This window comes from Oncorhynchus gorbuscha, linkage group LG08 (genome assembly GCF_021184085.1).
Source record: "Oncorhynchus gorbuscha isolate QuinsamMale2020 ecotype Even-year linkage group LG08, OgorEven_v1.0, whole genome shotgun sequence".
NCBI classification, from domain to species: Eukaryota; Metazoa; Chordata; class Actinopteri; order Salmoniformes; family Salmonidae; genus Oncorhynchus; species Oncorhynchus gorbuscha.
Genome location: NC_060180.1, coordinates 1,660,135 through 1,672,634, shown reverse-complemented (window position 1 = coordinate 1,672,634; position 12,500 = coordinate 1,660,135). Strand labels below are relative to the sequence as shown.

General features: G+C 43.0%; 1 protein-coding gene across 1 annotated transcript in view; it reads right to left on the bottom strand.

Moving 5' to 3' along the window:
• The window catches only part of LOC124041092 (paired box protein Pax-2-B-like), a 34,702-nt gene that overhangs the window by 331 nt on the left and 21,871 nt on the right, over positions 1–12,500 (bottom strand). Inside the window, exons 6-7 of the mRNA XM_046358250.1 lie at positions 5,126–5,301; positions 1–89 (exon numbers count right to left, since the gene is read on the bottom strand). The exon at positions 1–89 is cut by the window's left edge and continues 331 nt beyond it. Coding sequence (XP_046214206.1) covers positions 1–89; positions 5,126–5,301 — 265 coding nt within the window. The remainder of the gene's footprint in view (positions 90–5,125; positions 5,302–12,500) is intronic.

Here is a 12,500-nt window from a genome sequence, read left to right as displayed (position 1 = left end):
TTACTGCTGGAGGACAGGCTGGGTTTGACCTCGCCGTCCAGACCAGGATTCAGGGAGGACAGGGAGTGGGAGTGGGAGTACTCGTTAGCCTGCAAAAAGACACGTACATCATTACACAACCATAGAAATGAAAAAGAAAAGGCCCCACCTCTCCCTGCTGTGGGCTTCATTCCACCAATGTTTCATCTAAAGAGCCTTCATTAAACAGGGTTTCTCAAAAACACAAAATTGGCTACCAAAACCATGCTTACAGAGTCAAATACTGTCTCTCCGTGAATCTTAGGGTGTCTATTTGTGAGTGTGTGTGTGTGTGTGTGTGTGTGTGTGTGTGTGTGTGTGTGTGTGTGTGTGTGTGTGTGTGTGTGTGTGTGTGTGTGTGTGTGTGTGTGTGTGTGTGTGTGTGTGTGTGTGTGTGTGTGTGTGTGTGTGTGTGTGTGTGTGTGTGTGTGTGTGTGTGTGTGTGTGTGTGAGTCCACTAGCTGCAGCAGCGGTGAGGGTGGGAGTTCAAGCATATCATTAATGTATTTTGGTTTTGTTCTGAGAGGAAGTGGGATCTAGAAAAGCCGAATGAAAAGCCAAGCCGTCATCTGGTCCTTTGTGCCTGACTGCAGCCAGGAGTCCTGATCAGCCAAGGGAGAAAACAGCTCTGCTTGGTTACCACACCACTGTCCCCAATGCTACCCTATTCCCTATTACAGCGCACTGCTTTGGACCAGAAGTAGAGCACTGCACAGGGTATAAGATTACATTTGGGATGCACACAGACACGCCATGTGGCCCTGGTTCACAACAGGACACTATTCACCTTTGGGCTTTAAAAAAAATTTGAATTAAAAAAAAAAAAAGTTTAAAAAAAAGAAGCTTCTCCACAACCCTTTGGTTCATCATCAGTGACTATAAATAGGTTGTCATATACTGTAAGTTACATTGCTCCGTGTTACCATATACAAAATGAATATCAAATTGAAAGAAATATATATTTTTTCTTCATTCTATTTATATATGTTTTGTCATAGTGAGAAAATGACTTGATTTTATATCGACCATGATGTATTTTCTATGTATTTCGTTTGGACTCCAATACATTACTATAGAGACACTTTGTTTACCCACAGATAGTATTTCCTTTGTATGGTGGTGGATAGTTTGAGACAGTCATGGCAGATGTTAGTGTGTGTTTTATAATGAGATCAGACTTCCGGGAGACTGTGTGTTGACAATGTTTGTTCCCCCCCCCAAAAAAAGAGAAGCCCAGTGTGTGTCTGAGTGGCTCGCTGGGCTGCGGTCCCAAAGGGGACGCCTGTGAGCCTGTGACCCCACTCTTGTCTGCTTCTATCCCAGATAAACTCTAATTGTCTGCTACAACTGTTCACGGGGACAATGTCGGATGTTTTCCTCTATTCTGGAAGGCTTTGGACGTTAAACAGGCGTTTTATCATGCAGATAAAGGATGGGCTCGAAGACGGGGGAAATGGAGGAAGACAAAACTAAACAAAAGAAAAGATAGATTTGAAAAGGATGACCAAATGGCTAGCAGAAGTGTGGGAGGGGTGAATCTATTTAGTTCTGCATCTCCAGAATGGTGTTTTTAATAGCCTTCCAACCAGCACCCAGACCCCGGCTAATAGGGACATATTGACCAATGAGGAGAAAGGGGAACGACGACAAGTGAAAGAGAGATCCATGAAAGGAGAAAATCCTCTGATTAATACTTTATTCAATTAAAACAGATGTTTCTGTTCCAGTCACATCTTTTACATTACTGTCCTACTGGTCTCTTTTACATTAGTGTCCTACTGGTCTCCTTTCCATTACTGTTCTACTGGTCTCCTTTCCATTACTGTCCTACTGGTCTCTTTTACATTACTGTCCTACTGGTCTCTTTTACATTACTGATCTACTGGTCTCTTTTCCATTATTGTCCTACTGGTCTCTTTTCCATTATTGTTCTACTGGTCTCTTTTACATTACTGTCCTACTGGTCTCTTTTCCATTAGTGTCCTACTGGTCTCTTTTCCATTATTGTCCTACTGGTCTCTTTTCCATTATTGTTCTACTGGTCTCTTTTCCATTATTGTCCTACTGGTCTCTTTTCCATTATTGTCCTACTGGTCTCTTTTCCATTATTGTTCTACTGGTCTCTTTTCCATTACTGTCCTACTGGTCTCTTTTCCATTATTGTCCTACTGGTCTCCTTTCCATTATTGTTCTACTGGTCTCTTTTCCATTATTGTCCTACTGGTCTCTTTTCCATTATTGTTCTACTGGTCTCTTTTCCATTACTGTCCTACTGGTCTCTTTTACATTACTGTCCTACTGGTCTCTTTTACATTACTGTCCTACTGGTCTCATTTACATTACTGTTCTACTGGTCTCTTTTCCATTATTGTCCTACTGGTCTCTTTTCCATTACTGATCTACATTTACATTTACATTTAAGTCATTTAGCAGACGCTCTTATCCACTGGTCTCTTTTCCATTATTGTCCTACTGGTCTCTTTTCCATTATTGTCCTACTGGTCTCTTTTCCATTATTGTTCTACTGGTCTTTTTCCATTACTGTTCTACTGGTCTCCTTTCCATTACTGTTCTACTGGTCTCCTTTCCATTATTGTCCTACTGGTCTCCTTTCCATTATTGTCCTACTGGTCTCTTTTCCATTACTGTTCTACTGGTCTCTTTTCCATTATTGTCCTACTGGTCTCTTTTCCATTACTGTTCTACTGGTCTCCTTTCCATTACTGTTCTACTGGTCTCCTTTCCATTACTGTTCTACTGGTCTCCTTTCCATTACTGTTCTACTGGTCTCTTTTCCATTATTGTCCTACTGGTCTCCTTTCCATTATTGTCCTACTGGTCTCTTTTCCATTACTGTTCTACTGGTCTCCTTTCCATTACTGTTCTACTGGTCTCTTTTCCATTACTGTTCTACTGGTCTCCTTTCCATTACTGTTCTACTGGTCTCTTTTCCATTACTGTTCTACTGGTCTCTTTTCCATTACTGTTCTACTGGTCTCCTTTCCATTACTGTTCTACTGGTCTCTTTTCCATTACTGTTCTACTGGTCTCTTTTCCATTATTGTCCTACTGGTCTCCTTTCCATTATTGTCCTACTGGTCTCTTTTCCATTACTGTTCTACTGGTCTCCTTTCCATTACTGTTCTACTGGTCTCTTTTCCATTACTGTTCTACTGGTCTCCTTTCCATTACTGTTCTACTGGTCTCTTTTCCATTACTGTTCTACTGGTCTCTTTTCCATTACTGTTCTACTGGTCTCCTTTCCATTACTGTTCTACTGGTCTCTTTTCCATTACTGTTCTACTGGTCTCCTTTCCATTACTGTTCTACTGGTCTCTTTTCCATTACTGTTCTACTGGTCTCCTTTCCATTACTGTTCTACTGGTCTCTTTTCCATTACTGTTCTACTGGTCTCTTTTCCATTACTGTTCTACTGGTCTCCTTTTATTTTGAACCCCGCCTCCTTTCCCTCTCTTCTTCTTCTTCTTTAATACTCTCTCTGAAGCTCTCTGTGATTGCAAGTCATTTCCAATTCGTTTTGGTATTGATCTTCCAGTAGAAATCAGTTTGGTAATTAGCTCCAAATTAGGCTCTCTTCTGGAGGTGAGTCCTGTCCTACTGATTTATTACCTACGTAATTCACCGCGATCGGAGAGAAATTAAAATGAACTCAATTAGGCCCATTGCTTTAGCTTCTTTTATGGGTCTCCTCCCTTAAAGACTTGTAGTTTTATACCGGGTACAAATGAATAGTCTCTTGTTGTTTAATAGTGTAATGAAAGTAAGTAAAGGTTATCCATTGTAATAAGCCTAAGAGAGGTTTTAATGAGAAGAAAGGTAGTAAGTCAACATGTAAGGGTGTAGTTATTGTGGTTTCTTCTGGGTGGGGGGGTGGTGACAGAAGGGGTCTTCATTTGGTAAATGAGGATGGATAGATGGTGGGTGTTTGTGGTGTTGACATCAAAAGCAAGACGCATTAGAATATCCCATATATACACCACCAGGTGTGTGGAAATAAATCAAGAAAGCCCCTTTTGCTATGTTTACAATTTATAAAATAAAAATAAAAACATTTCCATGATAAATCTGCCAGCTGAAAGCAGCTTCATACACTGTTTCAATAATAACATTTTAGAAGAAGGACACGGAATTATAACAGAAATAACAGGTGCAGAAGGAGACACACAGAGTCAGATAACACAACGGCAAAAATAGAGAAAAATTGAGATATTGATTAATTGCATGTTGCCTTTTCTGTTATTCTCAATTATAGGGGATCCAAAGAATGGGGTGTTTTTTTCATCCCAAGATCGATACGACGTGGGAGTTTTCCCTGAAATCCCTACAGCATTTTACATGCTGTTTCCTAATACACTGGAATGACTGTTTTACCAGCCTATACATTTGTAGGGCATTTTATTTTGAGAGCTGCGTGGAGCAGGTATATATATATATATATATATATATATATGCTCAGATGGCGTGCTCCTTCGGGGCCCTCTGGGCCAACTTAATAAAATAGCAGAATCTCTCAGCACGAAAAAGTAAATAAAAATATGTTGAGTTTCAGAGAAAACTGCGTTTGGAGCAGCAACGACAATAATTAAATAAAATAAAATAAACAGAAAAACATCAACAACAATATCATGGTTGTACAGCTGGAGGAAGCTTGGATGGAAAGGAAGTGTTGATGTGCTGCAGTACAGGTGTATTTGATGCTGTTGAAGCTTGGATGGAAAGGAAGTGTTGATGTGGTGCAGTACAGGTGTATTTGATGCTGTTGAAGCTTGGATGGAAAGGAAGTGTTGATGTGGTGCAGTACAGGTGTATTTGATGCTGTTGAAGCTTGGATGGAAAGGAAGTGTTGATGTGCTGCAGTACAGGTGTATTTGATGCTGTTGAAGCTTGGATGGAAAGGAAGTGTTGATGTGGTGCAGTACAGGTGTATTTGATGCTGTTGAAGCTTGGATGGAAAGGAAGTGTTGATGTGCTGCAGTACAGGTGTATTTGATGCTGTTGAAGCTTGGATGGAAAGGAAGTGTTGATGTGGTGCAGTACAGGTGTATTTGATGCTGTTGACGGTGACAAACAACAAGACATAACTAACCTGTTCTGGTTTGATGTGCTCCGAGGTCGGGAAGACGTCGGGGTACGACGGGCGCTCAAAGACCCGGTCCAAAGCTTCCAGCTGCTGCTGAGTGAAAGCATCGGCCCGCAGGTGCTTCCGTAAACTGTCCACACTAACCTGAGAATCAGTGTTTGGGCCAGACCCATCTGAACCATCTACAAGAAGAGAGAGCAACAACACTAGAGTCTAATCAGGAAGCCCCTGGAAGGTAGGAAGCTGGCTGTCACTGAAGCCCCTGTAAGGTAGGAAGCTGGTTGTCTGAAGCCCCTGTAAGGTAGGAAGCTGGCTGACTGAAGCCCCTGTAAGGTAGGAAGCTGGCTGTCACTGAAGCCCCTGTAAGGTAGGAAGCTGGCTGTCACTGAAGCCCCTGTAAGGTAGGAAGCTGGCTATCACTGAAGCCCCTGTAAGGTAGGAAGCTGGCTGTCACTGAAGCCCCTGTAAGGTAGGAAGCTGGCTATCACTAAAGCCCCTGTATGGTAGGAAGCTGGTTGTCTGAAGCCCCTGTAAGGTAGGAAGCTGGCTATCACTGAAGCCCCTGTAAGGTAGGAAGCTGGCTGTCACTGAAGCCCCTGTAAGGTAGGAAGCTGGCTATCACTAAAGCCCCTGTATGGTAGGAAGCTGGTTGTCTGAAGCCCCTGTAAGGTAGGAAGCTGGCTATCACTGAAGCCCCTGTAAGGTAGGAAGCTGGCTATCACTGAAGCCCCTGTAAGGTAGGAAGCTGGCTATCACTGAAGCCCCTGTAAGGTAGGAAGCTGGTTGTCTGAAGCCCTGTAAGGTAGGAAGCTGGCTGTCACTGAAGCCCCTGGAAGGTAGGAAGCTGGCTATCACTGAAGCCCCTGGAAGGTAGGAAGCTGGCTATCACTGAAGTCCCTGTAAGGTAGGAAGCAGGCTGAAGCCCCTGTGGCTTTTTGTTGATATCATTACTGTGTGTTACTGGTAACTTTGGATAAGAGTACTACACGCAAGTGTTTTACTGTATCGTTTACACGCATGTACACCCATTGTATAATGCATTGTTTATACCTGTGTAGCACTTCAACCACTACTACTCAATTATAAAGAGCAGATTCAGTCAGTCATAGATTCAGTCAGGGCAGATTCAGTCATGGTAGATTCAGTCAGGGTTGATTCAGTCAGGGCAGATTCAGTCATGGTAGATTCAGTCAGGGTAGATTCAGTCATGGTAGATTCAGTCAGGGTAGATTCAGTCAGGGTAGATTCAGTCATGGTAGATTCAGTCAGGGTAGATTCAGTCATGGTAGATTCAGTCAGGGTAGATTCAGTCATGGTAGATTCAGTCAGGGTAGATTCAGTCAGGGTAGATTCAGTCAGGGCAGATTCAGTCATGGTAGATTCAGTCATGGTAGATTCAGTCAGGGTAAATTCAGTCAGGGTAGATTCAGTCAGGGTAGATTCAGTCATGGTAGATTCAGTCAGGGTAGATTCAGTCAGGGTAGATTCAGTCAGGGTGGATTCAGTCAGGGCAGATTCAGTCAGGGTGGATTCAGTCAGGGTAGATTCAGTCAGGGTGGATTCAGTCAGGGTAGATTCAGTCAGGGTAGATTCAGTCAGGGTGGATTCAGTCAGGGCAGATTCAGTCAGGGTGGATTCAGTCAGGGTAAATTCAGTCAGGGTAGATTCAGTCAGGGTGGATTCAGTCAGGGTGGATTCAGTCAGGGTGGATTCAGTCAGGGTAGATTCTAAACGGGTCATATCAATACTGCTAGTGGTGAGCCACTGAGTGCAGTCTATCTTCACAGACAGTAGAGGAAACTACCACTACCACACACAGTATTAGCCAGCATCATGATGTGAAAGCCCCTGTGGTAATTGATGGATTACCATCAGTGCAAATATATACTTGTTGTAGTGGTGGAGCCCGTGTATTTTAATGAACACTGTAGCTACAGTACTGCAGTGGCTTTTTCAATCCATGTTCATTCCAGGCTCCAGGGGTTTCCCTCCTTCTTCTCTCCTTTCTCAATTTCCCTTTTCCACAGTTTAATACTGCTTTCATTTTCAGTAGAGTGGCAGAGTAGCAGTGTTTCATTTGGGTAGCTAACACCGCTGTGACCGCAGACAGACACGACAGACAGAGAGAGAAAGAGAGAGAGAGAGAAAGAGAGAGAGAGAAAGAGAGAGAGAAAGAGAGAGAGAGATGCTGTGAATGAATAAATAGTACAGTCTAGTTCAATCACCTCCCAGTCCCAGGATGCCATTCTCCAAACAGAGGGAGAGGGATGCCTTAGCTTTTCCTTTTGGCACTTCCCTGTGATGCTTTAAAGCCCCACTTTTACAGCCCTCCAGACCCCTCCCTTCCCATCCCAGGCTGCAACGGCTCTGGCTACTGCCTCTCAGCCTCCAGCCTCCTCCTCCGCGGATCTCTGGAAAGGGCTTCAGCTCCCTTACAAATCTGTCATTCTAAATTTGCGGCAGATTATGTTCTCTGGTTGGTCCTGGAGGGAGCTGCAGAGATATATGATATGCAAGGAGGGACCCTATTGATTGCCTGCCTGGTCTGGTGGCAAAGAGGGAGCCGAAATGAACTTGAAATGAACATCATGCCTCAACTCAATGTGCGTATAATACTCTACTTAATCCCACATTTTTCTCTGCCATGGAATTCAATTGATCAATCATGTCTCTCCTGATAGTACCATTTGGAAGGGTTATTGCCATTCCATTCTGCCGCTTGACCTTTTCTCACTGGGGCCAGAGGATGAACCTGCACTCCCAAGAAGAGCAAAACGCATCAAGGGGATATATAAGAGACCCTGGGGGAGTCGGGGGTGTGTGAGTGCGTGTGTGTGTGTGTGATTGGGGGAGGGGAGGGGGGTCTGTGCATGTGGTGAATAGGTTACTGCCATTTGCTGCCCAACATACAACAATAATTCTATATCCTCAAACAAATGTTTTCGATAACTAATCATTTAAAAAAAACATTAAAAGACCTATTATGGTAAATGTATTTCATTTAACACACATGTAAAAATCTTTCTATTTTCATAGTGTGATCGGTTGGGATCTGTTGCAATATGCAATCACAGGAGAACATAAATCACTTCTACTCTACACTGTTCAGCTATTTTCTTCTGATTTTCAGTATGGATAAATCTAATCACATCTTTTGATCTGGCATTATTTCTGGACAGCTCCACTGGGGGCCTCAGCCTCTCGTAGCTCCGCTGAACGGTTGGCGCTTTATCAACCTCAACTGTTCCCTTCGGTCCTCGGAAGCAAATAGACTCATTAATTACTTTCCATCTGCTAGGCCAGAGTACATACCATGATCAATACCCGCACATTAGTCATTCACCACAGAGGAATACACTTCCCATACACAAGATAAACCACCCGCAGGTCAACCTACAGTACATGGGCTGTGGTTCCCACTCAAACCATCCCCCATGTTAACCTGTGGTTCCCACTCAAACCACCCGCAGGTCAACCTACAGTACATGGGCTGTGGTTCCCACTCAAACCACCCGCAGGTCAACCTACAGTACACAGGCTGTTGTTCCCACTCAAACCATCCCCAGGTCAACCTACAGTACATGGGCTGTGGTTCCCACTCAAACCACTCCCCAGATTAACCTGCAGTACATGGGCTGTGGTTCCCACTCAAACCACTCCCCAGATTAACCTGTGGTTCCCACTCAAACCATCCCCCATGTTAACCTGTGGTTCCCACTCAAACCACCCGCAGGTCAACCTACAGTACATGGGCTGTTGTTCCCACTCAAACCACCCGCAGGTCAACCTACAGTACATGGGCTGTGGTTCCCACTCAAACCACTCCCCAGATTAACCTGTGGTTCCCACTCAAACCACCCGCAGGTCAACCTACAGTACATGGGCTGTGGTTCCCACTCAAACCATCCCCCATGTTAACCTGTGGTTCCCACTCAAACCATCCCCCATGTTAACCTGTGGTTCCCACTCAAACCACCCGCAGGTCAACCTACAGTACACGGGCTGTGGTTCCTACTCAAGTTTAGGTGAAATACCCATTTAAGACACCCACCTCAATATTGCCTCCTTGTAAAATACATAATCCTATGACTAGCGTAAAAATGGCAGTACATCTATGTAAAAAAACTCACTCTAATGCCCAGTACATCTATGTAAAAAAAACTCACTCTAATGCCCAGTACATCTATGTAAAAAAACTCACTCTAATGCCCAGTACATCTATGTAAAAAAACTCACTCTAATGCCCAGTACATCTATGTAAAAAAACTCACTTTAATGCCCAGTACATGTGAAAAAAAACTCACTCTAATGCCCAGTACATCTATGTAAAAAAACTCACTCTAATGCCCAGTACATCTATGTAAAAAAACTCACTCTAATGCCCAGTACATCTATGTAAAAAAAAACTCACTTTAATGCCCAGTACATGTGAAAAAAAAACTCACTCTAATGCCCAGTACATCTATGTGAAAAAAGTTCTCATTTACAACTGCGACTTGGCCAAGATAAAGCAAAGCAGTGCGACACAAACAACAATACAGAGTTACACATGGAATTTAACAAACATACAGTCAATAACACAATAGGAAAACAATTTACAGTGTGTGCAAATGAGGTAAGATAAGGGAGGTAAGGAAATAAATAGGCCATAGCGGCAAAATAATTACAATTTAGCAATTTAAACACTGGAGTGATTGATGTGCAGAAAATGAATGTCCAAGTAGACATACTGGGGTGCAAAGGAGCAAAATAAATAAGTAACAGTATGGGGATGAGGTAGTTGGATGGGCTATTTACAGATGGGCTATGTACAGGTGCAGTGATCTGTCAGCTTCTCTGACAGCTGGTGCTTAAAGTTAGTGAGGGAGATATGAGTCTCCAGCTTCAGTGATTTTGAAATTAGTTCCAGTCATTGGCAGCAGAGAACTGGAAGGAAAGGCGGCCAAAGGAGTAATTGGATTTGGGGGTGACCAGTGAAATATACCTGCTGGAGCGCGTGCCCAGTACAATGTCCAGTACATATATGCCAAAAACCCTCACTCTAATGCCCAGTACATCTATGGATATGGCCCAAAATACACCTTATTCCCTATATAATGCAGTCCTTTTGACCAGAGCCCTATGGCCTGACTATCTCACCCATGTCTGCTGGAATAGGTTGTTCTAGCTGGTGGTAAGGAGAGCCTGGCTAAACCAGACTGAATGCTAAACTCAATGGTGAGCTCAGCATTCAGTCACGTTTTTTTTACCAGGCTAGTTAACTAGAGGTATTCTGTTTCATCCTGATGACATGTAGAAGTGAATCCAACCATCACAATGACATTTCTTAAAGGTACATAGGAAATATTTTTTGATGTATCTAAAAATTTTAAAAAGACAGCCATTCTTTTTTTTTTTTACGAGTATCACAGCCACCCAGCAATGTAATACACCACATAGACCACATGTCATATTTCTACTGAAGCCACCGCAAGACATCATATCCTACAAGTATACAGTACCAAATAACATATATTGTAAGATATCTGGTACATGTTTTTGTGGGCGAGTTTCCCATTCCGTGCTGATATGTCGCCGACAGTTACCATCGTCCTGTTTGTTCATCATTTGGAATGGAGGCTAGGCTGTAATATCTGACACTACTAAATAACATTTGCTAAGATACATTGGTACATGGTTTTTGGGGGCCATTTTCCATACCATTTTAGCTATTAATTATGTCATAGCATTAGTCGGTAAACCTGGAAATCATAATGGCTTTGTTTACATGTTAGTCATTTAGCAGACGCTCTTATCCAGAGCGACTTACAGTAGTGAGTGCAGACATGTTCATACTGGTCCCCGGTGGGAATTGAACCCACAACCCTGGCGTTGCAAGTGCCACGCTCTACCAACTGGTCTCTGTTTCTCCACATCCTCCCCAGTGATGCTAATAACTTATGTTGTTATGTCATAGTAGATAATGTCTTTGTTTGTTGGTGTGTCTCCATAGTGATGGTGTCTGTGTTATTGATCAGTGAGTGACAGGCTTGAGTGTATTCATCTTGACATGGCTGGGCATTAACACTCCGGTAACGAGGGAGCAGAGGACTCCAGACTCTATCAGATCACATCACCAGCTCTATAAGACAGACTCCTCTCCCCGGGCTCGCCACCCCAAGGTCATGACCCCTAGCAGGGGGTTGAGCCGACGTAATTCTGTCTCTGCCTGGAGTCAGAGAGAGAGAGAGGTCGTCTGCCTTACTACACGGACTACCTGTCTGCCAAACACGGCAGAATACAAACCACGAGAAACATCAGCTTTGAGGCGGAAGCTGATGTCTTCTGGCCACGACGGTGATTATACAATAGGCACGAATGGCCCCGTGAAGAATTGACCAAAGCAACGGTGTCAAAATATAAGCTCGTAATTGTTATAGTATCTTATTCATGGTCAAATTCAACCTGTGTTCAGTCTGTGTTTAGCCCTGAGTGGAGGCACATGGAGGTGAAACGGCACCTTAAGGTCATGAAGGCCCCTCTTTTCTGAATAGGCTTTTTGTCTTTCTGTTGTTCTAGTTTGAACAACATTATCTAGCTATACGTCAGCTAGTGATTCTCTTTCCCAAGCATTGCATTAGCATTCTGTTTGAACAACATTATCTAGCTATAAGTCAGCTAGTGACTCCTTTTCCCTTGCATTGCATTAGCATTCTGTTTGAACAACATTATCTAGCTATATGTCAGCTAGTGATTCTCTTTCCCAAGCATTGAATTAGCATTCTGTTTGAACAACATTATCTAGCTATACGTCAGCTAGTGATTCTCTTCCCAAGCATTGCATTAGCATTCTGTTTGAACAACATTATCTAGCTATACGTCAGCTAGTGATTCTCTTTCCCAAGCATTGCATTAGCATTCTGTTTGAACAACATTATCTAGCTATACGTCAGCTAGTGATTCTCTTTCCCAAGCATTGCATTAGCATTCTGTTTGAACAACATTATCTAGCTATACGTCAGCTAGTGATTCTCTTTCCCAAGCATTGCATTAGCATTCTGTTTGAACAACATTATCTAGCTATACGTCAGCTAGTGATTCTCTTTCCCAAGCATTGCATTAGCATTCTGTTTGAACAACATTATCTAGCTATACGTCAGCTAGTGATTCTCTTTCCCAAGCATTGCATTAGCATTCTGTTTGAACAACATTATCTAGCTATACGTCAGCTAGTGATTCTCTTTCCCAAGCATTGCATTAGCATTCTGTTTGAACAACATTATCTAGCTATACGTCAGCTAGTGATTCTCTTTCCCAAGCATTGCATTAGCATTCTGTTTGAACAACATTATCTAGCTATACGTCAGCTAGTGATTCTCTTCCCCAAGCATTGCATTAGCAT